Source organism: Thecamonas trahens, assembly GCF_000142905.1.
Source record: "Thecamonas trahens ATCC 50062 unplaced genomic scaffold supercont1.51, whole genome shotgun sequence".
Taxonomy (NCBI): Eukaryota; order Apusomonadida; family Apusomonadidae; genus Thecamonas; species Thecamonas trahens.
Genome location: NW_013657629.1, coordinates 188,302 through 213,691, shown reverse-complemented (window position 1 = coordinate 213,691; position 25,390 = coordinate 188,302). Strand labels below are relative to the sequence as shown.

General features: G+C 62.9%; 12 protein-coding genes across 12 annotated transcripts in view; 6 read left to right on the top strand and 6 right to left on the bottom strand.

Moving 5' to 3' along the window:
- Positions 1-442: 442 nt before the first annotated feature.
- Positions 443-2,061, top strand: AMSG_09848 (uncharacterized protein; the record flags this gene model as incomplete). The annotated part of the gene is made up of 2 exons (XM_013898811.1): positions 443-517; positions 1,372-2,061. The coding sequence occupies 2 exons, from the start codon at positions 443-445 to the stop codon at positions 2,059-2,061; spliced, it is 765 nt and encodes a 254-aa protein (XP_013754265.1).
- Positions 2,062-2,348: 287 nt separating this feature from the next.
- Positions 2,349-2,874, bottom strand: AMSG_09847 (uncharacterized protein; the record flags this gene model as incomplete). The annotated part of the gene is made up of 2 exons (XM_013898810.1): positions 2,349-2,476; positions 2,517-2,874. The coding sequence occupies 2 exons, from the start codon at positions 2,872-2,874 to the stop codon at positions 2,463-2,465; spliced, it is 372 nt and encodes a 123-aa protein (XP_013754264.1). The 3' UTR covers positions 2,349-2,462.
- Positions 2,875-4,082: 1,208 nt separating this feature from the next.
- On the top strand, positions 4,083-5,943 carry AMSG_09846 (caffeine-induced death protein; the record flags this gene model as incomplete). The annotated part of the gene is made up of 1 exon (XM_013898809.1): positions 4,083-5,943. The coding sequence occupies exon 1, from the start codon at positions 4,114-4,116 to the stop codon at positions 5,941-5,943; it is 1,830 nt and encodes a 609-aa protein (XP_013754263.1). The 5' UTR covers positions 4,083-4,113.
- Positions 5,944-6,181: 238 nt separating this feature from the next.
- On the top strand, positions 6,182-8,794 carry AMSG_09845 (h-shippo 1; the record flags this gene model as incomplete). The annotated part of the gene is made up of 1 exon (XM_013898808.1): positions 6,182-8,794. The coding sequence occupies one exon, from the start codon at positions 6,182-6,184 to the stop codon at positions 8,792-8,794; it is 2,613 nt and encodes an 870-aa protein (XP_013754262.1).
- Positions 8,676-11,552, bottom strand: AMSG_09844 (early responsive to dehydration protein). Its single transcript, XM_013898807.1, has 2 exons — positions 11,489-11,552; positions 8,676-11,203 (listed from the first exon to the last, which is right to left on the bottom strand). The coding sequence occupies exons 1-2, from the start codon at positions 11,528-11,530 to the stop codon at positions 8,726-8,728; spliced, it is 2,520 nt and encodes an 839-aa protein (XP_013754261.1). The 5' UTR covers positions 11,531-11,552; the 3' UTR covers positions 8,676-8,725.
- Positions 11,553-11,652: 100 nt separating this feature from the next.
- AMSG_09843 (cysteine desulfurylase) lies at positions 11,653-12,983 on the bottom strand (the record flags this gene model as incomplete). The annotated part of the gene is made up of 2 exons (XM_013898806.1): positions 11,653-12,167; positions 12,206-12,983. 2 exons carry the CDS (start codon positions 12,981-12,983, stop codon positions 11,653-11,655), a joined length of 1,293 nt encoding a protein of 430 aa, XP_013754260.1.
- A 2,801-nt stretch (positions 12,984-15,784) lies between these two features.
- On the bottom strand, positions 15,785-16,536 carry AMSG_09841 (enoyl Coenzyme A hydratase domain containing 1; the record flags this gene model as incomplete). The annotated part of the gene is made up of 3 exons (XM_013898805.1): positions 15,785-15,795; positions 15,836-15,861; positions 15,908-16,536. 3 exons carry the CDS (start codon positions 16,534-16,536, stop codon positions 15,785-15,787), a joined length of 666 nt encoding a protein of 221 aa, XP_013754259.1.
- A 645-nt stretch (positions 16,537-17,181) lies between these two features.
- On the top strand, positions 17,182-18,836 carry AMSG_09840 (uncharacterized protein; the record flags this gene model as incomplete). Its single annotated transcript, XM_013898804.1, has 3 exons — positions 17,182-17,309; positions 17,360-17,565; positions 17,809-18,836. 3 exons carry the CDS (start codon positions 17,182-17,184, stop codon positions 18,834-18,836), a joined length of 1,362 nt encoding a protein of 453 aa, XP_013754258.1.
- A 145-nt stretch (positions 18,837-18,981) lies between these two features.
- Positions 18,982-19,874, top strand: AMSG_09839 (uncharacterized protein; the record flags this gene model as incomplete). Its single annotated transcript, XM_013898803.1, has 2 exons — positions 18,982-19,808; positions 19,850-19,874. The coding sequence occupies 2 exons, from the start codon at positions 18,982-18,984 to the stop codon at positions 19,872-19,874; spliced, it is 852 nt and encodes a 283-aa protein (XP_013754257.1).
- An 83-nt stretch (positions 19,875-19,957) lies between these two features.
- Positions 19,958-21,928, bottom strand: AMSG_09838 (RabGAP/TBC protein; the record flags this gene model as incomplete). Its single annotated transcript, XM_013898802.1, has 2 exons — positions 19,958-21,307; positions 21,422-21,928. 2 exons carry the CDS (start codon positions 21,926-21,928, stop codon positions 19,958-19,960), a joined length of 1,857 nt encoding a protein of 618 aa, XP_013754256.1.
- A 218-nt stretch (positions 21,929-22,146) lies between these two features.
- Positions 22,147-25,004, bottom strand: AMSG_12294 (uncharacterized protein; the record flags this gene model as incomplete). The annotated part of the gene is made up of 4 exons (XM_013898833.1): positions 22,147-23,111; positions 23,859-24,320; positions 24,369-24,846; positions 25,002-25,004. 4 exons carry the CDS (start codon positions 25,002-25,004, stop codon positions 22,147-22,149), a joined length of 1,908 nt encoding a protein of 635 aa, XP_013754287.1.
- Positions 25,005-25,235: 231 nt separating this feature from the next.
- The window catches only part of AMSG_12293 (uncharacterized protein), a gene marked incomplete at both ends in the record, with an annotated part of 10,656 nt that continues 10,501 nt past the window's right edge, over positions 25,236-25,390 (top strand). Inside the window, one exon of the mRNA XM_013898832.1 lies at positions 25,236-25,294. Coding sequence (XP_013754286.1) covers positions 25,236-25,294 — 59 coding nt within the window. The remainder of the gene's footprint in view (positions 25,295-25,390) is intronic.

Sequence of the window (25,390 nt, the reverse complement as noted above, 5' to 3'; positions counted from 1 at the left end):
GCCCGAGACCGCAAGCGGCATGCCAGCCAGGATAAGGATCGGCAGAAGAGTGACAAAGACCCACACACCCTGCAGCGTCCAGTAGACAAAGAAGCGGAGCGGGCGATCGCGGACCTTGTCGAACCGCGAGTCGTGCTTGTCCTGCGCGATGCGCCGCACGAGGTACGATCCCAGCCTGACGCCCCAGACCACCACCGCACACGTCGCCACCACCATGCGCATTGGTGCCTCAGGCGTGATGGTCGCGCCCGCTGTAACGCCGTTTCCGGCCTCGATCTCGTCAGCCCCGCACCATCGCATCACCGCCAGACACGCCAGGGTCACAAAGGTCGACGTCCCAACAGCGTCGTAGAAGACCTCGGTCTGGAGCACAGCCGCAACAGAGAACGCAATCCATTGGAAGGCAAAGTCGACGGCAGCAGCGTATCCGAGCGTGGAGAGAATGCCCATGATGGGGAATGATGCGAGTGCGGTGCCAGGACCTGAGTCGGGGACTGTTGTCTGGCTGACGACGCAGGTTAGTTGGTCACCCACCACCTGCTGATCACCACCACGCAGCCGATCACCCAGCGCAACCTCAATACTCTGTCTTGTTGCTGGCTGGCATCCAGCTGATCACTATCATTCAGCTGATGGCCATCACCCGTCCGACCACCATCATCCCCCTCCCAACCACCATCAACCCCCTCCCAACCAGCATCATCCCCCTCCCAACCACCATCATCATCACACTCTCCCAACCAGCATCATCCCCCTCCCAACCACCATCATCATCACCCCCTCCCAACCACCACCACCATCATCGCCCTCCCAACCACCACCATCATCGCCCTCCCAACCACCATCATCATCACCCCCTCCCAACCACCATCATCATCACACCCTCCCAACCATCATCATCATCACACCCTCCCAACCATCATCACACCCTCCCAACCACCATCATCATCACCCCCTCCCAACCACCACCACCATCATCGCCCTCCCAACCACCACCATCATCATCATCACACCCTCCCAACCATCATCACACCCTCCCAACCACCATCATCATCACACCCTCCCAACCATCATCATCATCACACCCTCCCAACCATCATCACACCCTCCCAACCACCATCATCATCACCCCCTCCCAACCACTCCATCCATGTCGAGACCATCCCCCCCCTCCCCTGTCCACCATTTGGTCATTGGCAACAGGCCATCCATCCGAGAAGCCATCCATCACCGGGTGACCAGGCACGGGGAGGGAGGGGGGGGCGGGGACGGAGTTAGGGACGAAGACCAACACACCTCACGCAGCAAAAGCAAGACAAAAGCAGAATGGCACGGTCTGTGGCACGGCCGCGTCGGTCGCATGCGGGCAAGGTCTCTCGTCGGAACAAGCGGAAGGACAAGGTGTTTGTGAACAATGCCATTGTGCGGAGCAAGTGGGACTCGGACAAGACGGTGACGGAGAACTACAAGAACCTCGGTCTGGTGCGGGCGACGAACATTGCCATCAACAGCTCTCAGTCCAAGGCCGATCGGAAGAAGAGTCGTCAGGCTGCCGCAGCGTCGTCAGATGGTGTCACTACCATTACCCTTCAGCCTGGTCAGAAGCTGCAGGACCTCAACATTGTGGCAGAGCTGGAGAAGCAGGCCAAGCGGAAGAAGCCGCTCCGCTTCCGCTCGCTCTCGGCACAGCAGTTCCGTGACATGCATGCCTTTGTCAAGAAGCATGGCGATGACGTCGCCAAGATGGCTCGCGACATGCGCCTCAACCGCTGGCAGAAGACCGCCACACAGCTCGCAAAGTCGCTCGCCATCTACAACGAGATGTTCGAGCGCGTCCTCGACGATCGCTTTGGCGGCATGGACCTCTACACCACAAACGAGGTCCGTCTCATCGCCGGCAAGGAGCCGCTTACCAACCGTGAGCATCGCGCCATTTCAAAGGCCAACTACAGGGCCCAGATCGCCCGCATGGATGCCGAGGAGGCCGCTGCAGAGGCCGCCGCCGCCGCTGTCAGCGACTATGACGAGAGCAGCGAGGACGACGGCGAGGAGAGCGAATGAACACACACAGACCACACCATCGCTTTCATTGTATTTCTTGTGCCGTATTCATGCCCGCCGGCGTGAGTGCCGATGCCGATGCCGCCGGCTGTGCCGCACACGCACGCCACCATGCCCGCGTCGACTTGTCCGTCGCGGCCGTGGCTCGGCCCGCTCGCGACGTGGTGGAGGCGGATGATGCGACGATGACGCTGCCAGCGAGGTGGTTGTGCTCGCTGTCGCGCTTCTACTCGACGAGTCGGCGTCAGTCGCCTTGCCTCGTCCGAACACCCGCCGCTTGGCCCGCTGCCAGCGCGAGAGGCCCACCGCTGCACTACCGCCTGCTGGTGACTCATCGCTAGCCTCGTCCGACCCGGCGCCACTGGCAGACGCGGTTGCGGTTCGCGACGCTGACTTGAGTGTCACACGCTTGCCGCTTCGTGCACCCCGCCGTCGGCGCCGGCCGGAACCGCCACTTCTCCGCCGCTTCCGCCGCTTTTTCTTCGTCACGCCGGCTCGCACTGCAAGCTCTGGCTGCGAGTCCTCAAAGTCTATTGTCCTGTCATCGTCCGAGGAGAGCGTGGCCGACGGGGATGAGGACGATGACGACGACGACGACGACGAGCCCGCCTTGAGCGTTACGTCGTACTCGACAAACTGATAAGATTCGTCCGAGTTGTGGCGCGATCGCCGCCTCTGCCTTGAAGCTCGCAACGTCCTGCCCTTGCCCTTGCCCTTGCCCTTGCCCTTGCGAGCCGACTTGCTCTTCTTGCCCGCCGCGCGCTGCGATGACGAGCGGCTGGCCTTGGACCTGGCCTTCTCGTTATCGTCCATGGTTGCCAGGAGCGTGGCAATGCGAGCAGCCGCAGGAGATCCATACTTGCGTGTCAGCATACCTCCGTTTGCAGCCGTGTTTGTCCGCATTCGCCGTCGCTTGGCCTTGCGCGCAGCCTCAAGAGCATCACCCCCGCGGCCGCCAGTCTGACTCGCTCGCCTCGACCCACCACCACCACCACCACCACGCCCAGCCTGCTGCGCACGTCGCACTGTCCGGGGTGCCACACGGGGCATTGGTCGTCGTTGTTGCCGCTGTCGTGCCTGGCTAAGAGGGGATGAGGTTGGGCGGAGTTGGATGGTGGTGGCAATGATGCGGTGGCCTTGCCGTGCCTGGGCTGCGTGGTCCGTTGCCGGTGGGCAGACAGTTGAAGGGGCGGACGGTGCGACGGAATGGGATGTGATGGCGATGGGTGTGTGCGGCTACGGCTAACTCAGAGACCATATGAGGAGATTGGTATGGTCATGTCTGTTGTACTTGGCTGGGTGGATGTATGGGGATGGTGTGCGCCAGGTCAGATGGACCATCGCTGTGTTAGTGCCTGCTCATCGCCCCCCCCCCCCCCCCCCCCCCATCCGATCCGATCCTCACCCTAGATTCCCCACATACATCACACGCACACATTATCATCATCCACCTCTTCATCATCATCTTCATCATCTCCCCTCAGCTCTTGATCTGGCTCAACTCGTTCCAAACCCCTCATCGTCCAGCCCATACCCATCCGACCGACCGTCACGCCCGCCAGGCACCTCCCTCCCTTCGGCGCCAACTCGTCAAGTCCGTCTGACCACGCTGACGGCGGTGACCACACCCGACCCCCCCCCCCCCCACCACCACCACCAGGAATGAGTATCCCAGGCGCACGCGCTGTGTACGACGCCTTCCTCCACCCCTCGTCCGGGGACACACACCACCTTCCAGGCACTGCCCTCGGTTGCGGTGAGAAGCTCTCCTCCCGCCTGCGCAGAGCTTTGTTCGAGCGCGTCTGGCTTGATGCTGACGGTCCAGGCGCATCCAATAGTCCGGACGGTGCCGATGGAGTTGATGGAGTTGATGGAGCGGATGAAGCGGATGAAGCGGATGGAGCCGGTGCGACACACGGACCTTCTGTGGTTGCTGGCGATGATGCGGATGACAATTATGGTGACGACGTGGACGAGGACGGGAACAATGATGAAAACGATGACGATGACGATGGTGATGATGACGATGATGATGATGACGATGGTGCAGAGATGGTCATGGTCATGGCGGGCGACGTGCGGTCGGCGGCGGTGCACTTTGTCAAGCTTCATGTTGGCACGCCCATGATCCTTCCGCTCGAGCCCGCGGAACAGCCCAAGAAGAAGAAGAAGAAGCGCAATCGTAGGAAGAAGAAGAAAAAGGACGAGGACGAGACCGAGGCCGAGCCGGAGCCGGAGCCGGTGATGGACGAGCGGATTCGGTTCCTCGCGCCTTGGCCGGGCGTCAACGTAAGTGACAGCGAATGGGTGCCAATGATGGACAATGGGCCTCAGCTGGTGTTGCCTAGTGGCGGATGGGCGGCCAACGTGGAGCATGAGATCCGCCGCAAGCTGCAGAGCAAAGAACCGACGACCAAGATGCGGAAGGTACAGACGGCGGCGCTCGGCGTGGTGGTCAACATCCTGGACGGCCTGATGTCGCGGAGCTACAGCGGGTCATGCATCCTGGCGTCGGACGAGTCGCAACACGGAGCAAGCGGGCCCGAACCATGTGTCCGTCTCCACGTCTTTGGCTCATCATCCAACGGACTGGCGCTGGGTATGGCCGACCTCGACGTGGCGCTAGAGGTCCCACAACATCTGTCGGGGACGCGGACCAAGGCTGGTGCCCTGCTCAAGAAAATCCGCAACCAGTTCATGAAGCGCAAGCATGGCCTCCATGACGTCTTGTTCATCGGCGGCGCTAAAGTTCCCATCGTCAAGGCCTCTTTCGGCCACCAGCCTGCGCTCGACCTCGACGTCTCGATCAACAACCTGCTCCCGGTCTTCAACTCGCAGCTGCTTGCCGAGTACATGGACGACGCACCTGTTGCCAGGCAGCTGGCGCTTGCGGTCAAGATTTGGTCCAAGGCCCGCAACATCAACGAGCCGTCGGCAGGCTCGCTCTCCTCGTACGCGTACGTCATTCTCGTCATCTTCTACCTACAGATCCGTGGTGTGCTGCAGCCGCGGCAAGTCCCAACCGGGACCGGGCCTAACGGCGCCATCGCCCTCGCTGACGTGCTCAACCACACGCTCCCGTTTGAGGGCAACAACATCTACTTTGGTGAGGCACCTGATACACCCGCTGCCGAGCACCCGCGGCTCGCCGAGCTCCTTCTTGGTTTCTTTCACTACTACGGGCACGTCTTTGACTCGGCCAAGTACGTGGTGTGCATCCGGCTCGGGACGCCAATGCCCAAGGCGGTCAAAGCATGGGGCAAGACCAAGCGCGGCGGTGAGAAGATTAAGTTTGTTGCGCCCAAGACTGCCATGCTCGAGATCGAGGATCCTTTCATCCCCACCCACAACCTCGGTCGCGTTCTCCGCCCGGAGTCCTCGGACCATATCCAAAGCGAGTTTCTCCGCGCGCATGAGCTGCTCGCCGGTGGAGGCACCTTTGCCGCTGTCATCGACACCAAAGGTGCCATCGAAGTTGTCAAGCCGCCGGTGCCTGCTTTTGGTGGCCGCGGGAACGGCGGCGGTGGCCGCAAAGGCCGGTCGGGTGGCAAGGGCCGCAGCCAGCAAGGCAACGGACAGAACAGATCGACCAAGACCAACAATGATGGCAATCGTGGCCGCGGAGGTCGGCGCGGCCGTGGTGCAAACGACGGCGCAAAACGCGGCCGACAGAAAGCATCGAGCCAGGGCCAGGGTACGAAGAATCGCTCCCGAGGCGAAGGAGGGCGCGGAGGGCGCGGAGGGCGCGGCGGGCGCGGTGGGCGCGGTGGGCGCAGAGGACGCGGCAGCCGTCATCGTAATTGGCGCAATGGACGCCGTGGCGGTGGAGGCGGCGACAAAGGCGGCGATGGCGGTGGTGGCGGCGGCGGTGGTGACTCGTAAACCGTATGGCTGTGTGCACGGCAAGGACGAGAGCGATACAATTTTTCGTATCGGCGTAGAGTCAAACTCCGCCGGGACATTGGCCAATCTGGCACCAACGTACCTTGCCAACGTACTTGGCCAGTGACAGCTGCGGGAGGGAGGGCAGAGCAGACGAGGTGTGCGTCAAACGGCCATACCCATACCTTGACCAGGACACTTGTTTCGCCGGTGCAGAGCAAGTAGAGCGGGCGGCAGTATGAGTAAGCTGCCGAACATCAAGGGTCTTCCAGCCAGGGCGTACACCATGAAGGCTCTCTTCCCGCAGAGGTTCGGTGCCAAGGCCACAGTCGGCCCAGGCCCCGCAGCCTACGCCCGTCCGTCCGAGTTTGGTACCCGCGAGGGGCCGGCGCTGAGGGGGCGCAAGGTTGATCGTCCGGCTGCTGTCAACGCTCCATACTACTCGGTCCCTACTACCATCGGCAAGGCGCCTGCTGCATCCATCCGGTCTCGGCATCGGGTCAAGGAGTCCGACTCATCGCCTGGCCCCAAGTACATGGTGGGGTCGTCGATTGGCAAGAACAAGGACACCGCACCATCTATCCGTTCCCGCCACCCTGTCAAGTACGAGGACGGATCACCCGGCCCGGCGTACAACATCCCGTCGTCGATTGGCAAGGCGCCTGCGGCTTCGATCCGGTCCCGTCATCGCCAAAAGGAAAGCGACTCGTCCCCCGGCCCCAAGTACATGCTCGAGTCGTCGATTGGCAAGAACAAGGACACCGCACCATCTATCAGGTCACGTCACCCTGTCAAGTACGACGACGGATCACCTGGCCCGGCGTACAACATCCGGTCGTCGATTGGCGACGCCCCGGCAGCCTCGATGCGGTCCCGTCATCGCCAAAAGGAGTCCGACTCATCGCCTGGCCCCAAGTACATGGTGGAGTCGTCGATTGGCAAAAATAGGGACACCGCACCATCTATCCGTTCCCGTCACCCTGTCAAGTACGAGGACGGATCGCCCGGCCCGGCGTACAACATCCCGTCGTCGATTGGCAATGCGCCTGCGGCTTCGATGCGGTCCCGTCATCGCCAAAAGGTGAGTGACTCGTCCCCCGGCCCCAAGTACATGGTGGAGTCCTCGATTGGCAAGAACAAGGACACCGCACCGTCCATCAGGTCACGTCACCCTGTCAAGTACGAGGACGGATCACCCGGCCCGGCGTACAACATCCCGTCGTCGATTGGCGACGCCCCGGCAGCCTCGATGCGGTCCCGTCATCGCCAAAAGGAGAGTGACTCGTCCCCCGGCCCCAAGTACATGGTGGAGTCCTCGATTGGTAAGAACAAGGCGAATGCACCATCTATCCGTTCCCGTCACCCTGTCAAGTACGAGGACGGATCACCCGGCCCGGCGTACAACATCCCGTCGTCGATTGGCAATGCGCCTGCGGCTTCGATGCGGTCCCGTCATCGCCAAAAGGAGAGTGACTCGTCCCCCGGCCCCAAGTACATGGTGGAGTCCTCGATTGGCAAGAACAAGGACACCGCACCGTCCATCAGGTCACGTCACCCTGTCAAGTACGAGGACGGATCGCCCGGCCCGGCGTACAACATCCGGTCGTCGATTGGCGACGCCCCGGCAGCCTCGATGCGGTCCCGTCATCGCCAAAAGGAGAGTGACTCGTCCCCCGGCCCCAAGTACATGGTGGAGTCCTCGATTGGCAAAAATAGGGACACCGCACCGTCCATCAGGTCACGTCACCCTGTCAAGTACGAGGACGGATCACCCGGCCCGGCGTACAACATCCCGTCATCCATCGGCAATGCGCCCGCGGCTTCGATCCGGTCCCGTCATCGCCAAAAGGAGTCCGACTCATCGCCCGGCCCCAAGTACATGGTCGACTCGGACATCGGCAAGAACAAGGCGAATGCACCATCTATTCGTTCCCGTCACCCTGTCAAGTACGAGGACGGATCGCCCGGCCCGGCGTACAACATCCCGTCGTCGATTGGCAATGCGCCTGCGGCTTCGATGCGGTCCCGTCATCGCCAAAAGGAGTCCGACTCATCGCCTGGCCCCAAGTACATGGTCGACTCGGACATCGGCAAGAACAAGGCGAATGCACCATCTATCCGCTCCCGTCACCCTGTCAAGTACGAGGACGGATCGCCCGGCCCGGCGTACAACATCCCGTCGTCGATTGGCAATGCGCCTGCGGCTTCGATGCGGTCCCGTCATCGCCAAAAGGAGTCCGACTCATCGCCTGGCCCCAAGTACATGGTCGACTCGGACATCGGCAAGAACAAGGCGAATGCACCATCTATCCGCTCCCGTCACCCTGTCAAGTACGAGGACGGATCGCCCGGCCCGGCGTACAACATCCCATCGTCGATTGGCAATGCGCCTGCGGCTTCGATCCGGTCCCGTCATCGCCAAAAGGAAAGCGATTCGTCCCCCGGCCCCAAGTACATGGTGGACTCGGACATCGGCAAGAACAAGGCGAATGCACCATCTATCCGTTCCCGTCACCCTGTCAAGTACGAGGACGGATCACCCGGCCCGGCGTACAACATCCCGTCATCCATCGGCAATGCGCCCGCGGCTTCGATGCGGTCCCGTCATCGCCAAAAGGAGTCCGACTCATCGCCCGGCCCCAAGTACATGGTCGACTCGGACATCGGCAAGAACCAGGCGAATGCACCATCTATCCGTTCCCGTCATCCAGATCGTCGCGAGACTGTCGGCCCCGGCCCCGGTGCATTTTACCCCAGCAAGCCATCCAATGCCCCAGCATATTCATTTACCTCCAAGCGATATGCCGAGATCGCCGACGCCGTCTTTCGCGGCGAGATCCCGCTCGAGTAAGCGCTGCTCACGACGCCACCGAAGACGACGACGTGGACGAGACCGACTCGCCCGAGCTCGACGACTCTGCAACGACCACCGGCGCCGACCTGTCGAGAGTGATGTGGTTCGCGTTGCCCGCACCGGTGGTACGAGGTGGCGCGCCAGCATCGGCCGCAACGCTGCCTGCGCCATCGCTTGCGCCAGCGCCGCCTTCGCCGCCGTCCTGCACCCAAAGTGTGGTTTGAGGAGCTCGTCGACAGCAGCCTCGTCGCCGATGATCGACGGTGGCACTGGAGGCGCGTTGACCGACGGCTGCACGTACTGGTTGTCCAGGAACGTAAAGTCAAGCAGGTCCTTGGTCCGGTCGGGGGTAGCCACAACGAGCCCAGTCGACTCCGAGACCGCATCGATTCCGTTGTCGACGTCAGCTGTGATGCCGAGCGGCGCAAATTGGGTCGGCGTTTCATACGCCCGCCGCGCGTACCGCGCAAAGATGAGCGTCATGATCGGGAGCGGGATGATGAGCGAGCCGAGCGGCGACTCCTTGATGGAGAGGATGCCCATTGCCGTCAGCTGCGACATGACCGCGCCCGCAAGAATCCGGTTGAACATCCGCGGCCAGAACGAGCCGCCGGCCTCGAACGGCGCCACATACACGTAAGCCACATGATGGCGACGCACGAGTAGACCGAGCCCAAAGTACAGTGCCGTGACGGGGAGGACCACAGGCGCGATAAACGAGAAAATGATCCCAATGTAGAAGACAACAAGATGCTTCGCAATCTCGCCGCCGTAGAAAAGCTCACCAGGGTGCCACGCAGACCGCTCCTGGTACGCCGTCAGTGCCCGTCGCCGCTTCAGCTCGCCGAGAATGAGTGGCACAGGCCGCAGCAGCTCAAGTGGGAAGCCCGACAGTGCTTGGAGCAGCACGTACGCCACGTAAAAGTTGGCCACGGCCGGAATCGACGACCCCAGCAGCGAGATGACCGTGAATGGGCCCTCGGCGAGCTCAGACGCCACGCCAAGGAACGAGCCAGCGAGCGTCACCACAAGGAGCACATTGAAGAGCTGAAAGGTGAAGAACCGGATCATGACCGACTTTTGCAGCTCGGCGTTGGACGCGATGCCCTCCTTCTTGCCGAACGTCAACAGAATCTTTGGCAGCAAGCTCATAAAGACCAACAGCAGGATCGTCGGCACAAGCGCCTGCACAAACCCAATGAGCGCAGGGCTAAACGTGATGACCGGCTCGAGGACCGGGAACGTCTCGGCCAACTTGTTAAAGTTGGCCATCACCGCCAGCGCAGACACCGGAATGGCCCAAAAGACCACCAGGAAAAAGACGAGGACCGAAATGATCAGGCCCTGCGCCTTGCGCTTCCGCCCGTCCATACCCAGGCTGGGCCAGTAGACGTCGATGGGCGCGGGTGCGCGCTCCAGTGTCCAGTGCATCGGGTCCTCCGTCTGCAGCGTTTGCACCGCAGACACCGCCGCAGACAGCGATCGGAACGAAACAAAGCCTGAAGGCGTAACCTTGTGCTCGGCAGCCTGCTCCTCCAAAATCTCTGCGTTCAGCCGCTCCAGCTCCTCGGTGTAGTAATCAATCGAGTCGACCTTGGAGCCGCAGCAGCAGCAGATCTTACCCAGAATCCCACCCATCTGGCGGTGCTGTGGCCGCTCCTCCTTTTTGAGGTGGGTAAAGTGCGCGTTCTCGAGCTTGCGCACCACCTCTTCGCGCTCCTTCACCAGCTTGTCGAGTGCGGTCGTCTCGTGTGCCATCATGACCGAGTACACCTCGTCGCCGTACCGCTTGCGGAAGAAGGCCTCGAGACTCGCTGCATCGCGCTTGTTCTCGGGCACATCTTGCACCAGCACAGAGTACCACTCAGGTCGCCGTGCCACCAGAAACTTGATCCGCTGCGCGTAGTAGAACTTGTACATCTTGTTGAGAAAGTAGAAGAGCAGGAGCGTGAAGAACCAAACCGCAAGCGTGTGCGCCCACAGCAGGTTCTTCTGGTTCGGATCGACGTTGGCCATCGACGCCTTGTCCAGGCCCTGCTGCTTTTTGTCCTCGGGCGGGTCAGCCGAAAAGTTGATCGGCATGAGAATGCCGAGCCCGACCACGCACGCTGCGCAGAAGAACTTGGTCGCCGTCTCCAAAAACTTGATGTACATCACGCCGTCGAGGCCGACCGACTCGAGCATGACCGAGTCTTCCATCCGCAGGACCTGGAAGATCCACCCAAAGAGCGATTCGGTCAGCGGAGGCGTGGCCGCCAAAACGTTGGGGTCAACGCCAAGGAGCCGTCGCCGCGGATCATACACCGTGGGGAACTTTTTCCGTACCACCGAGAAGGCAATGAGGCAGATCACCGCCACACTACCATTGAGCGTCAACGACGAGATAAACGCCGCCACCGACGTGTCCTACACCATGGTACCCAGAGCACAGGACGACATTAGTATCCGTGAGTCTGCCGAGGCCAAGTGCCCAGCTAGTCACCATCTGGTCAAGACAACTGGTCACAAACGTCGCAGCAAATGCCAAACGTGCATTTGATCCACCGCAACTGGATACATACACACACACACACGCACAGGAGGAGACACTTGGGGAGCCACGCACAGGGAAAGAGCCACACATGCCGCCTCTCCAAGGCACGGTAACTTCCTTAATATGTAGTGCCTTTTACTCCACGGGTGCCTACGTACCTCCAGTTTGGGGTCCACCAAGCCAATGGTCGTGTTGCTCATGGCTGACAACCGGTGCGGGAGAAGTGGTCCAAACCGCACCCGCAAGCCGCAGCCGCACTCACCGCAACTGCGTATGTACTGGGCGGCGGCAAGCAAGCAGTGGTCTGTCTGGCTGAATCAGTTTAGTGGTCGGCGGTCCACTTGATGGTCGAGAGGTCGACGCCCTCCTGGACCAGCTCCCACAGCGGCGACATGTCGCGGAGGCGCTCGACGGCGCCCTTGAGGAGGGCGATGGTGTGGTCGACCTCCTCGACAGTGGAGAAGCGCGAGAGCGAGACGCGGAGCGAGGAGTGGGCAAGGTCCTCCGAGACCTGCAGCGAGCGGAGAACGTACGACGGCTCGAGCGAGGCCGAGGTGCACGCCGAGCCGGACGAGATGGCGATGTCCTTGAGCGCCATGAGGAGCGACTCGCCCTCAACGTAGGCAAACGAGTAGTTCATCAGGCCGGGGTACCGCGCCACGGGGTCGCCGTTGATCTCGACCTCGGGAATGGCATCGAGGATGCCGCGGGTGAGCCGCTCCGAGAGCGCGGCCACATGGGCCGAGTCGTAAGCCATCTCCTCGGACGCCACCTTGGCTGCCGCGCCGAGGCCGACCACCAGATCGGTGGGGAGGTGCCAGAGCGGATGCCGCGCTCCTGTCCGCCGCCTGAGAAGACCGGGTCGAGGCGGACACGCGGGCGGCGGCGGACGTACAGTGCACCCACACCCTTGGGCCCGTAGATCTTGTGGCTCGAGATGGAGAGCAGGTCGATGTTCATGTCGTCGACGTTGATGGGCATCTTGCCGAACATCTGCGCAGCGTCGGTGTGGAAGAAGACCTTGCGCGACTTGGCGAGGGCGCCGATGTCGGCAATGGGCTGGGTCACGCCGATCTCGTTGTTCACAGCCATGATGGAGATGAGAGCCGTGTCGTCGCGGATGGATGCCTCGAGCTCGGCCATGTCGATGAGGCCGTTCGTCTGGACGGGGAGGTAGGTGACGTCAAAGCCCTCACGCTCGAGGGCGCGGCACGAGTCGAGCACGCACTTGTGCTCGATCTGAGTGGTGATGACGTGCTTCTTCGAGCGCGAGTAGAAGCGCGGGACGCCCTTGACAGCGATGTTGTTCGACTCGGTAGCGCCCGAGGTAAACACAATGTCCTTGGGCGAGGCACCGATGAGCTCAGCCACCGAAGCCCGGGCCTCCTCCACAGCATCCTCCGACTCCCAGCCATAGGCATGAGTCCGCGAGCCCGAGTTGCCAAAGTTCTCCACCATGTGCGGGAGCATGGCGTCGAGCACCCGTGGGTCCATCGGTGTCGTTGCAGCGTAGTCGAGGTAGACCGGCTTGGGCTCGGTCGCCGTACCTTCCCGAGCCGCCGTCGCCGTCGCCCACCTCACCGCGCCTCCAGCAACCGCACCCGCACGCACTGCATGCTGCACAACATTCCGTGTCACTCCCAGGCCAAGCATACTGACTATGCCCTGCAACAAAGTTGAGTGGTGAGAGAAGGGAGGGGGGGGGGGGGGGGGGGTGGCAGAGGTCGCTGTCGGCATGCTGGTCGTCGTCACGGCGAAGATGGGACGCGTCGTTTGTCTGCTGACCAAGGCCAGGGAGGGAGGGGGAGGGGCATATCGGTGGAGAACGATTGAACACGTAGAGCAACCTTGAGGGGGGGGCTTGGTTGAGAAGCAGTTGTATGGGCCAATGCCGTTCATGGCTAGCATCATGGCCATCGCGGGCAGTATCATGGCCATCGCGGGCAGTATCATGGCCATCATAGGCCGCATCATGGCCATCATAGGCAGCATCATGGACATCATAGACCGCATCATGGTCATCATAGACCGCATCATGGCCATAACCCCCCCCCCCCCCCCCTTTATCCCACCCCACCTCCACCGATTGCTCCCCCTCCCTCCCCTCACCCACTCCACCCACTCCACTCTCTCTCCCACATGCTCCGCCTCTCCACGGGTCTCTCACTCGTACAGAGACATGTGTCATCCCTAGCTCGAGCCACCTCTATGGCTTCGGTGTGGCAGGCCGGACGGGCCCGTCAGCGGGCGCGGCGAGCGGCGGCGACGAGGGACGCGACAGACCACCAGAGTCATGGTGGCGGTGCGACGCGGCGACGGGTGGCAGCGGCAGCGCGGAGATTGGGTCGAAAGCTAGATGGGATGGCCAAGGCTGCAGTCTCGCCCGAGGATGTGTTGGCCATGGCAGCGGTCGGCGAGTCGGCCGTGGCGAGGTCCGGCGCCACCGACTCGCCGCTGGCGACCATCAGGCTCGGGCGGGTCACCATCGCCGCCCTTGCCAAGTGCGCTGGAAGCTGGGCGTGGGCCAAAGTGCCCCAGGACGGTGTCGCCGACCTCGCCGATGCCGCTCTCGAGTCGGCGTGGTCTGCTCTGGCTCATCTCCGCCCGGCTCTGCAGACCATGGTTCATGCCGTACTGTCGGGCAGTTCGAGCATGCGATCGGCTCCGTCAGCAGAGCTGGCGGCGGCGGCAGATGCTGCCAACTATGCTCGGGTCCAGGGCGTGCACATCCACTCACATGTGGTGAGTCTGGTGGCGTCGGCCCGTCGCGCCGGGGCGCTCAGCCCAGACGCCACCGTCGACGCCCTCGCCCGCGTCCACGCCACCCTCCTCAACGACGTGCCTGGCGCTCTGCTGATTGTGCCGTCACCGCGGGCGGTTGAGCTGGTCCTCGTCGAGCTGGCTGCAGCGGTACGGGGCGCTTCGTCTGCTGCCGGCCCTGCCCGCGATCTCGCCGAGAAGACGTACCGGGCGCTAGATCGGCTCGCAGTCCCGCTGACCGACACCGCATGGGCCGCGCTCTTTGCGCTTCGTGCGCACTCCGAGCCGGCACGCACGCTCGGGACCCATCTCAACCAGCTGCTCGACGCCGGCGCGTCGCCGTCGCCCAAAGTTGCGCTCGCCTACGCCCGTGCCTGTGCCCGTGACGGCGTTACTGCCCGCCTCCCACGTGTCCTCGACGTCGGCGACACTGCACCCGTTGATGCGGCCGTCCATGAAGCGCTTGTCCGCGCTACCTACACCAAGGGTCGCAAAGTTGCCGCCTTTGAGAAGCTCGAGACTCGAATCCGTGGCTCGAACCTTGCTGACGCCCTCGACTCACCCGCTCACGTGGCACTCCATGCTGCGCGGCTCGAGGCGCTCGGTACTTTTACCCACTACAACGACCAGGAGGGGCTGCTGCACCGGCTACTGCAAAGTGACGAGGCTGCGGCCGCACCCGCGGCCCGCGCCGCGCTTCTTGCGTCGGTTGTAGCAAGCCAGGCTCGGTCGCCGGATCGGCTCTCGGGCTTTGTTCTCGGCCACTTTGAGCAGATGCGAACTGCGGCTGCCGAAGCTCGCGGTGCGCACATTGCCCGCCTCCCCGCCGCCAACGCTGGTATCGTCTATGCTCTTGCAAGCTGCTCGGCGACTGACGCGGCAACGGCGGTGGTGCAGCAGCTTTCGGTCGAGGCAAGCGCGCAGCGGCCGTGGCTGGCCGACCCGATCGGGACCGCGACCGACGCGCTACTGGTCCAGCGCGCGGTCCGCCCCGTCTTCCATTTGCTCAACCTCTCGCCCGAGGTTATGTTCTCGCCCGAGGCGCTCGACGAGCTCAACGAGCTGGACGTCTACCACGTTGACGAGGACGAACGTGCCAAGGTTCTAAGCGCTCTTGACTCGCTGCCGCGCTGCGCCAAGTTGACCGGCAGCGGCGGGTTGGCCATCGCCGTTGATGACGCCGCAGCCGCAGCCACCCGGCTCGTCGACGTCGTCAAGTCGGTTGCGGCCTCAGGCCCGCTCTCGGCCGAGGCGCAGATCTGGTACCTCACACGGCTCCTTCGCGAGACTGGCAACGCGCCACAGCTGGCCGACGAAATCCTGCAGCTGTACCTCTCGCGGGCTTTGGCCTCGGGCTCGCCGCCATCCTCGCTCCTGGTCTCACAAGTTGTCACTGCTGCGCTCCGCCACGGCCACCGCAAGCACGCCTTTGCACTCCTGCACCAAGTTGTCCACCTCGCCAAGAGCGGGCATGCCGTACCGGGCTTTGCGGTTGCCGTCCTCAAGCGCGCCGTCCGCTATGCCACCGTCGCTCTCGCCGACCCGGACCTCGGCTCGGACATTCTCGCCCTCACCTTTGCCCACAAGGACGTGGCCGCGCGCATGCGGCTCTCGCACGCCATCATGGACAAGATCCGGAGGACCAAGGCGCCGCAGACGGCAGCGTAAACGACTACGACGCAAAGACTGTGGCTTCAGTCGCCAACTCCCGCGCGAGCTCCTCGGCGCGAAAGAGCTTCTTAAACTTGGCCACAACGCCGGCGTCGGCGAGCTGTGGGTTGGCGGCCAGCCACGAGGCGGCGGCGTCGACGGCCGACGCATCGTCAGCCTGTGCCACGCAGTCGACCAGCCACGGCGCCCACGGAGAGTCAGGCGTGATCGGCGTTGCCGTGAGGATGAGCCGCATGGCGGCTTCGGGTGGAAGAAGGCGCTTGAGCCGTGCGGCACCGCCCCATCCCGGGCTCATCCCGCGGGTGGCATGGACAAAGACAATGCGGGCGTCGGCTGCGAGGACCCTCACATCGGCCGCAGTGGCCAGCTCGGCACCTCCGCCAAAGGCGCCGCCATCGATGGCAGCCACCACCAACAGCGGAAGAGCATGCAGCCGCGAGAGCGTGTCGTGCATCAGTGTGGCCATGGCCATCCGACCGTCGGCGTCGGCCAGCAGCGGCGCGCAGGCCTTGACGTCTGCGCCAGCGCAAAAGACGCGGCCCTTGGGATCTCCGCGGATAATGAGCGGATCAACCAGACCTTGGGCATCCTCGGCATACCCTTCCAGCTCCGTCACCACATCCGCAAAGTCCAGCATCATGGTCGGCGACATGGCATTGGCTGCCTCGACGTTGCTCACCATGACCTCGGTCGGCGACCGCAACCGCACCCGTCCGCGTGTAGGGCCCATGGCCGCAGCCGCAGCCACCACACACCGTGCTGCAGCAACAGCCATCACGAGAGAGAGAGGGAGAGAAAGGTGGTGGTGGTGGTGGTGGAGGTGGTGATGTGTCTGGGGACAGGGAGCAGGAGCAGAGTCCGTCAAGGGATCTGTCTCTGCCAGGGAGATCGAGATCGAGGGGACGGGACGGGGATAGCCACCGATCGGATGGAGTATGGCGCTATGGGGATGCCGAAGGAGTGGTTGGTCGATGGCACTGGCAGTGGCAGTGGCGGTGGTGGCGGTGGTGGCGGTGGTGGCGGTGGTGGTGGTGGTGGTGGCAGTGCGGGTGATCTCCCGGGTGGACGGACATGGGGAGAAAGACGTCAAGTACGGCCGATGCTCAATGATCCTCTCAACAAGTGCGACAGATGCGATGGATTCGATGGATGCGATGTGTGTGTGTGTGGGGGGGGGGGGGGGGGGTGGCAGTATGTGCGGCAGGGTGCGTGGCCGAATTGGCGGCAGGCGTCGAAACAGCTTCGGGCGTAACACGCAACTCGTCCGCGTTGCCTACTCACACACATCCGACAAAGCGGCATTCCCAGCTGAAAGCCGACATGGATGACATTGAGGGTTGGAAGAGCAATGTGTTGGTGGTAGAGACGGAGAGCTTGTCGTCGACTGCTGTGGAGGCTGCTGACGGGGAGGTCCGTCCAGATGATGCTGCTGGCAATGGAAGCATCGATCCTGTCGCGGGTGGAAGCATCGATCCTGTCGCGGGTGGAAGCATCGATCCTGTCGCGGGTGGAAGCATCGATCCTGTCGCGGGTCGAAGCATCGATCCTGTCGCGGGTCGAAGCATCGATGCAAACAACCACGGCGCAGGAGACACCAGAGACGCAGTCGAACTCGATGCCGAGGAGCTCCTTGCCGGCGAGCATACTGAGCACGACGCTGCGGATTCCATTGACAACAACCAGGATCGGCTTGTGGCCGGGGTGATCCCGCTGAGAGAGTATCAGATCTTGAGCGCGCTCGTTAACGAGCTGAAGTCGTCGGCGGGGGCGGATGCATCATCAGCATCGACCGGCACTGAGGGACGTTGCGAGGTGTGTCGCTGTATGCTGGCCGGAACAGATCCATGGGCCTGCACGGTTTGCGACGATGCGAGCTGCGGGCGATGCTCCGAGTGCTGTGGAAACGCTGCCAGGCTGTGCGACAACTGTGCGATCCCCATCACGGACACCGAGTGCGGCAATTGTGGCTTTGTCTGTGGCCACTGCGTATCATGCTGTGATACCGCGTCCGCATCCTACATTTGCAACATTTGTTACTCTGGTGCAGTCCAGCCGCAGGACATGGTGGAGATCGGAGGCCACTCCGAGTCGAATTCCTGCAAGTGCTGCAAGCCGTGCCTCTCGCTCTCGCTGAGTGCGACCATCCATCGGCTCGGCATTCACTCCGAGTTCCTGTGTCCGATGTGCTCGCAGGTGCTCGACCGCGAATATGCGCTGTCGCAGCTGTCGGAGCAAGATCGCGCCCAGTACCATGCGTGGCACGCGGCCGCGGAAGAGTCGATATTGGCCTCGGAGCTTGCTGTCCTCGGCCGCCGGCTAGCAGCCGCGCACACTGCTGTTTCCAAGGCCTCGCTACCGGGCAAGCTCCTTGCCCCGGTCCGCTACGCCGCCGCGATCGCCAGCTGGCTTCTTCCATCGATGTCGGATGTGTGGAAGGCAGTGTGGACCCGTCGCTGCCCCGGATGCAAGGCGCCGGTCTACAAAGACGGGGGATGCTCACACATGACGTGCGGCGTCTGCCGAACCCAATACTGCTGGTTCTGCTCCTACTACAATGCTGATGCGCCTGCTCAGTACTACGGCGGCCACTTTTGCTCGATCTACGGCGTCCTCACCTCGAACGGCATCTTTGGCCCATTGTACGTCTTTCTCGGCGCATCGATCGGGTACTACCTGCTTGCTGATCCGGTCACCAGAGCCGTGATTTATCTCCACAGCATCCTAGGCTATCTTCCGGGCTACGCCACTCTCGCCGAAGTGGTTGTTGCGCCTGTCGCGGCCACGGCGGTGACCAAGCTCACCGCAGCTGCTCGCCTTGCCAGTGCTGCACTACCGAGCCCGATCACCAGTGCATTGGTCTCCGCCACGAGCTTGAGTCTCAAGGGCATCACGCTAGGCTACACCGCCACTGCAGCAGTGCTCGACACCTCCAGTCTGGTCTTTATCGCCACGCCTGCACGCGTCGCCCGCGCCACCGCTGCCTTTGCCTGCCAGCGGGTCCTCACCCCCATGGCCTATTTCGCTGCCACAAGCCTGCACACTGCGCTTCTGGCCGTCCTCCCAGCCATCTTGTAGCGAGCGCACTCTGATTTGCAACGCCTTCAAACTCTTATCACCCCCATAGCCCACCATCATCGCGCGGGCTGGCTCGGGTGCGCGAACGGGTCGGGCCGCCACTCACTCCACTCGCGCCACCACCGCCACCGCCGCCACCACCCACATGGCCACCACCGATGCAGTGTACACCGCCTTTACCCACGCACTGACCACGTTGCAGCCACAGAGCTTCGCCTTTGCCCACACCTCACCTCTACCCGCGGGTGAGCTCGCCTCGCTCTCCGCTGACCAGCTCTTTGCCATCGATTCGAGCACGGCTACCCTCACGCTGCCGTTCTGGACCATTCCTCTGCTGGCTGAGGGCGCTGCGAGCCGATTGCGGGTCGATGATGACCATGATGCTGTTCTCGCATCGATGGTGGCTGTTGTGATCAATGCAGACAACGCAACAGCGTGGAACGTCCGGAGGAGGCTGATCTCGGCGGGCGTGCTCAAGAGAGACGTCGAGGTTACGGACGTGCTGGACATGGTCTTCCGCAAGCATCCCAAGTCCTCAGAAGCGTGGGCCTATCGATGGTGGCTGGTGAAGGAGCTGCTTGAGGACGATGATGCTCGGGTGGCAGAGCTCGGCGCCTGCCTCACTTACGCCGATCTCTACCCGCGCAACTACTACTGCTGGTCGCACGCGAGGCGGGTCTGCCGCGGCCTGGCAGTGCGTGCTAGCGCGATGGCGATGGTCGCTGGCTACGTTGCTGATGGGCGGTTCCATGACACGTCGGCCCTGCATCTGCTCGATGAGCTGCTGGCCGACGATGCTGACACGGCAACGCTGGCGGCAGCACTGGATCGCGCATGGCTCTGGCTCGACGACGCACCTCGCCATGAATCGCTTTGGATGCACGTGCGGTTTTTGGCGAGTGCAGCAGCAAGGCTTGGTGCGGTTGATGTGGTGGCAGACGCCGTCGCCGGAGTGGCGGCGCGGGCTGAGGCGTGCGGCGCGGGCACGGAGCTCGCGGCGTTCCCGACGCCAGCCGAGGCGCAGCTTGCGCGGGATGAGGCCCAGACTGCCGACAAGGCGCCTAGCGCAGTGTGGGCAGCACGGACGCAGGCATGGCTGGCGATGTTTGTGTGAGGGCATGCTATCGAGGCGCAGCGTCCGAGGCAGCCGCAGCCGCAGCAGCGGAGGCGCGGAGCGGCCAGTGCGCGAGCTGGGCGTCCCACAGCGCGCGGTCGTCGTAGTATGCGTCGAGCTGGCTGTCTGCGAGCGGCGAGGTCGGGTCAGACTCGACGCGAGGTGGTGCAATGCCGTAGGTGGCGTCCCAGGCGCAAATGTCAAAGACGGCGCTGGCGTCGCGGGCGTCGACAAGGGCGGTGACGGTGTCGAGAACACGGGCAAAGGCGGCCATCCACTCGAGACGCGGTGAAAGGTGGTTAAAAGTGCCGAGGTAGAGGTTGCCACGGGTGGTAGCGAGCCGAAAAGCCTGGCGAGCGCCCTTGGACGTGTTGCGTTGGCGGACGGTGAGCGACTCGAGCGTGGCACCGCGGAGATCGACGGCTTCGTCGATGGCGGTCTTGGACTTTTCCTTGTACAGAAAGATGGTGGCACGGTCTCGCGACGGTGCGAGGGCGAGGACGGCCCAGAACGGGACCCACTCGACGGTGCCCATTTGCCTGTCGAGCGGCCCTTCGCAGACCTTGTCGTAGGTTGCGAGCGAGCGGTACGAGCGGTCAGCGATGGAGCAAGCGAGCTCAAAGAGGACCGCAAACGGGACCTCGTCCTCGGGCGGGTAGTGCTGGAGGAGCGAGACCATGGCTGCAAACTCAGCGTCCAGCAGCCGCGCGCGGATGGCGATGAGCATGGCGACGCAAAAGTGGCGAAGAAAGGCAAAGCGGTGCCCGTCGCAGAAGAGCGCGTCCCAGAGCCGGAGGCTGGTGGCGAACGGGAATTCCTGGGTGAGGAGCAGTGTGAGCCAGCGGAAGGCGTAGAACCGCGGGTCAATGTGATTCTTCTGCAGGTGCTCAAAGAGCTCAAAGTCGAACCACTGGAGCTCGGCCTCGATGGCCTTGATAGCGCCCATGACGCCCGAGTCCGAGTAGTCGAGCTGCGAGACAAAGAGCTCCTTAATCTCGGACATGAGGTTGGTAAAGAGCCAGAAGGCGCGCGGCTCGGCAGCGGTCACCGTCGCACGCGACGCGCTACGCTCGGCCATCGGCCGGGCCGACGCCGCCCCTTCAGGCGTATCAACCGCCGCCACAAACAAGAGCATGGCCACTAGCTCGTTCATGCCTTGCACGTATGCGATGCCCGAGTTGAGCTTGGCATAGACCCACAGGATGCGCGTCAGCGACTCGTCGTGGAACCGCTCCTCCTCCTCGCCCAGCCCACTGTCGCCAACCTGGAAAAACGGGACCTTGGGCCACGTCCGCTCCACGTCAGCCCTGATCTGGGTGTAGACCGTGAACTCCTCGCTCTCGCTGTCGGCGGGCGGCTGTAGCACGGGCAGCATGTGAGTCGCATCCTATCACTTTCCTCTCCTGCCCTCGATGCCTCGCTCTCGATGCCCCATACCCCCCCCCCCCCCCCCCCTCCCCCGCTCACGTACAAACTCGCCCTCGCGCGTGAACAGATCGACAAAGTCGCGATACGTCCGCGCTGCCTCGTCTTCCGCTGCTCCCCACCGCGCCGTCTCCTCGGGCAGGACACCAAGCGCGACCTGCCAGACCCTCAGCCGCAGGCCAGCGTACTTGGCGTACAATCCGGCACTGTCTGTCGAGAGCACAGAGCCATCATCAGTCTCAGTCTCGACTCGGTCACCGCCATCGTCCGTAGTACCCTTGCTACCGCCATCGATCATGTTCTCGGCTCCGGTCTCAGCCCCAGCTCCAGCCCCAGCTCTACCTGCGACCTCATGTCCTGTGTCAGCACCAGCCCCAGTCCCCGCCCCAGTCCCCGCCCCCGCCTCCGCCCCGGTCGGCACATAGGCATCATCGACCACCAGCTCCGACTCGACGTCAAGGCCATGGAAGCCAAGACCGCGAACAACAGCAGGGGATACCCGCTCACCACCGAGCAGACGCGCCAGGTTTGCCAGTCGGCTCTCCTCCTCCATGCTGCCAGAGTTGGATGTGTGTGGCTGACTGTGGTGGTGGTGGTGGTGGTGGTGCCGAGTTGGCGCACGAGGGCTACGGCCGCACCGCCTGCACTCGCCCGCCACCAACCCCGGACTGACGTCGGCCTTGTCGCGGGTGCTGATTTTACAGCCACAGACATTCGTCTGAAGTCGGACACGTGTTGCGCGAGGGCGATCGTACTGCATCGGACATGTAACTACGGCGACGGATCGAGGGTGCGGCAGGCATCGATGTAGGCGGCGTGGACGCCTGGTGCAGAGGCTAGGACGCCGTGGTTCTCAGACAATCGCTGGCCGCGGGTCCAGTCGAGCGGCTTGCCGTGGAGATCGGTGACAATGCCGCCTGCAGCAGTGACGAGCAATTCGCCCGAGGCGTGATCCCAGAGCTTCTCAGCGTAACCGGGCACGCGGCGGATGTAGACACCGGCGTCACCGCGGGCGACGAGGACGTACTTGGCCTGCGAGTCCATCCGGATCGGCGGCGTGGCATTGTCCAGTCGAGCCAGCAATGCCGCCGACCACTCGTGGTTGGTGTGGCTCGCCTCAAACGACTCGGCGGCAACGGCGTCGCTGGCGTCGGCCAGCCCGCTGTCGGCAGCCACGCGGAAGCCGAGCTCACCGGCAAACGGCGAGGCCAAGCCTGCAGCGGCGGCAGCCTCGACGTCGAGCGGAAGCTCCCATGCGCCGTCGACGCCTACAGCGGCGGCGTAGACCGCACCCACCGAGGGCGCGTGGCGGCAGGGGAGGTGCGGCGTGCCGACGGCGGCGGCGACGACCTCGCCAGCATCGACGAGAGCGAGGCAGACCGCGTACTGATCTCCGCGGAGGAAGCCCTTGGAGCCATCAATGGGGTCGAGGACCCAGAAGACAGCGTCCGGCCCGCCAGCGGCGTCGGCCTCGTCAAGCACCGCAAGCACCTCGGCGTCGTCGGCGAGACCGGCGCCAAGCGCAGGCTCAAGGACCGCGTTGGCGACGGCGCGGATGCGCGGGACAAGATCGGCATGGGCTCCGCGGAGATCGTCGGCGTTCTCCTCACCCATGATAGGTAGCGCCGAGCCGCTCTTCCGCAGCGCGACGGTGACAACCACTTGCGCCGCGTAGTCGGCAATGGTCACCGGCGATGCGTCGTCCTTGGCGTGGGTCCCGCTCGGGCTCGGGTCCACTGATCGGGTAGCGGCGCAAGCGAGGCGGACGGCGGTAATGGCGTTCGCGATTGGTGTGGCACCCGCTGATGGAAGAGACGTGCTTGTACTCGACATTCGGGTGTGAGACAAGAAGACAAGTGTTGCGTTGCCAGCCAGATCATTATGCTTGTTGGCGCTGACAGCAGAGCCAGATGGCTACTACCCATCATCGCGCGGCTGAGAATGTGTGATTTTACGTGTGACGTACCGTGATTGGAACTCGCCGCGACTGCGCTACTTGTCCATGCTGTCGATGATGGGGGCAAGCGATGGATCAAACAGCTCCTGTAAGTTACACTGGAAGGAACTCAGTGACCCTGAGATGATGCTCTGTTGGCGACCGTACCCGATGTAGTGTTGGTGACTGGATGAGCCCGCCACTGCACTTGCAGCTTTCTTGACGGTGAGCACAAAGCGAAGACTCAGTGTGTCACCGTGAGACACCATCGTTGGTGTGGACGGCATGAAGCGAATCTGGATCTCGGAGCCGTCCAAACATCCACTAGCTTCTCCTGACGACACCTGCTTGTCGTTGATCTTCATCGTTGCAACGACCTTCATCTTGCTGGGGGATTGATAGTAGTCATATCCATTTCCCCGGAACGAAAGTGACACGCTTTTTGCGTCGATGATAAATCCATCTCCTGCACTCCATGATGTTGATTTCTTCGCGACAAAGGAGCTGCCTTGCCCGACAACCTGAAAGCCACTTTGACAAAAGCCACGCGTCAGCTGTTGGCTTGCCAGCCGTGCGGACTTGGTCTCGCTCCACGCAAACCTGTCAAAAAGAGCGGTGACTTGATACTCGTGAGCAAGAAAGAGAAGTCGGATCGCCGTTCGCCTGTCGTCCGGGAGCGAGAACGAGAGTGGCGAGCGGAAGAAGGTCAGCAGATCGGCAAAAAGGACGGGATCCTGGTCGAGAAACATGCGACCCTCACTGTCTGTTGCAACAGAATGCCGCCCGGAGAAGAGGACGGCAAGCATTGAATCTGCTGCCGCGCCAGTAGTGATGGTCGAAAGATATGTGGAGAAAACCTGGCCGCCGACGTTGATCGTCACGACGTCCGAGTCAAACTTCTGGATCTCTGCAATGCTCTGCTTCTCGGCTTCCCACACCGCACGCTCGTTCTCGATGTTCTTGGCGTCGGCACTGGCAGCAGCCTGCATTGCTGCGGCTTCGGCCGACCCTGATGCCACCAAAGCGCTCCGCTCACTCTCGGCTATCTCGCGCAAACTGGCCACTTCTTCTTCGGCGCGCCGCTTGAAATCGGCGGCCCAAGTCTCAGCGGCTTTGCGGGTGCGGCGCACCTCGTTCGCCGCCTCCACCTCCATCTGCCGCAGCTCCGTTTCCCGACGAGCTACGTAGTCGTCCATCGCGGCGGCGCGACCCATGATGTCGTCCAACGCAGCACGGAGGACACTGCCCGCTTCGGTCAGCGCAGCAAACGGAGGCGTGGCTGCCGCCGGGGTGCCTCTCTCCGAAATGATCCCACCCTGTCCGTCATCAATCATCCGCCGTGCCTTGCGGGCGGGGCGAAAGTGCCCGTTGTGCGCCGTATGGGCGAGCGTAAAACTGATCCGGGTACCCTTGACCAGCTGGCGTGATCCTTTCGCCCTGGCGCCGCTCTGCTCGCGCTTGATGTGGAAGACCTCGCCGTGGACACACTTTGTGCGGAGAAAACCAGATTTGCACTCGGTGACCACGCCGAAACACTGACCTCCGAGCGGCTGTGGACAGGCCGGTGGAGGAGCCGCACACACTGTCCGCTGGTCCGACCTCCTCCCGCTCGACCTCTTCTTCCCCGCCTGGGGTTTACCCTTGCCCTGGCCCTGGCCGCTCTTGCCACTCTGCCTCTTCGTCCCTCCACCATTTCCGCTCATGACCCTGCGTAAGACAAGCGTTGACGAATTCGTCACCTCGTCGCAAATGAAATCCCGGATGTGCGCAGTGACTCATCCAAGTGCTTCCCCCAACTATTGCCGCAACTACTACGTGTCGTCAGCACTCGTGGCCGGCTGGCACTTTTCTTCGCTAAGACCTCCGATGGCGTTGATACAGTTGGCTCCAGAGGAGCAGGAAGCCACCCACTCGCCCTTTTTAGATGACGTCGTCGACGACGGGCGTGCTCTCGACACTCATCAACGCGATCGTGTGGAATCGGTACGATGCGCGAGCACTGAAGGCCAGCGCAGTAAATACGAGGGAAACTCTCAAGCCATCAATGCCAGCGGAGCGACCGCTCGGCCAGGGGGGGAA

Excerpts from the sequence above, each read along its gene's own strand:
- AMSG_09844 (XM_013898807.1), bottom strand. The coding sequence starts at position 11,530 with ATGAGCAACACGACCATTGGCTTGGTGGACCCCAAACTGGAG. Across the intron at positions 11,204-11,488 it reads TGGTGGACCCCAAACTGGAG|GACACGTCGGTGGCGGCGTT; the intron begins GTACGTAGGCAC and ends ACCATGGTGTAG.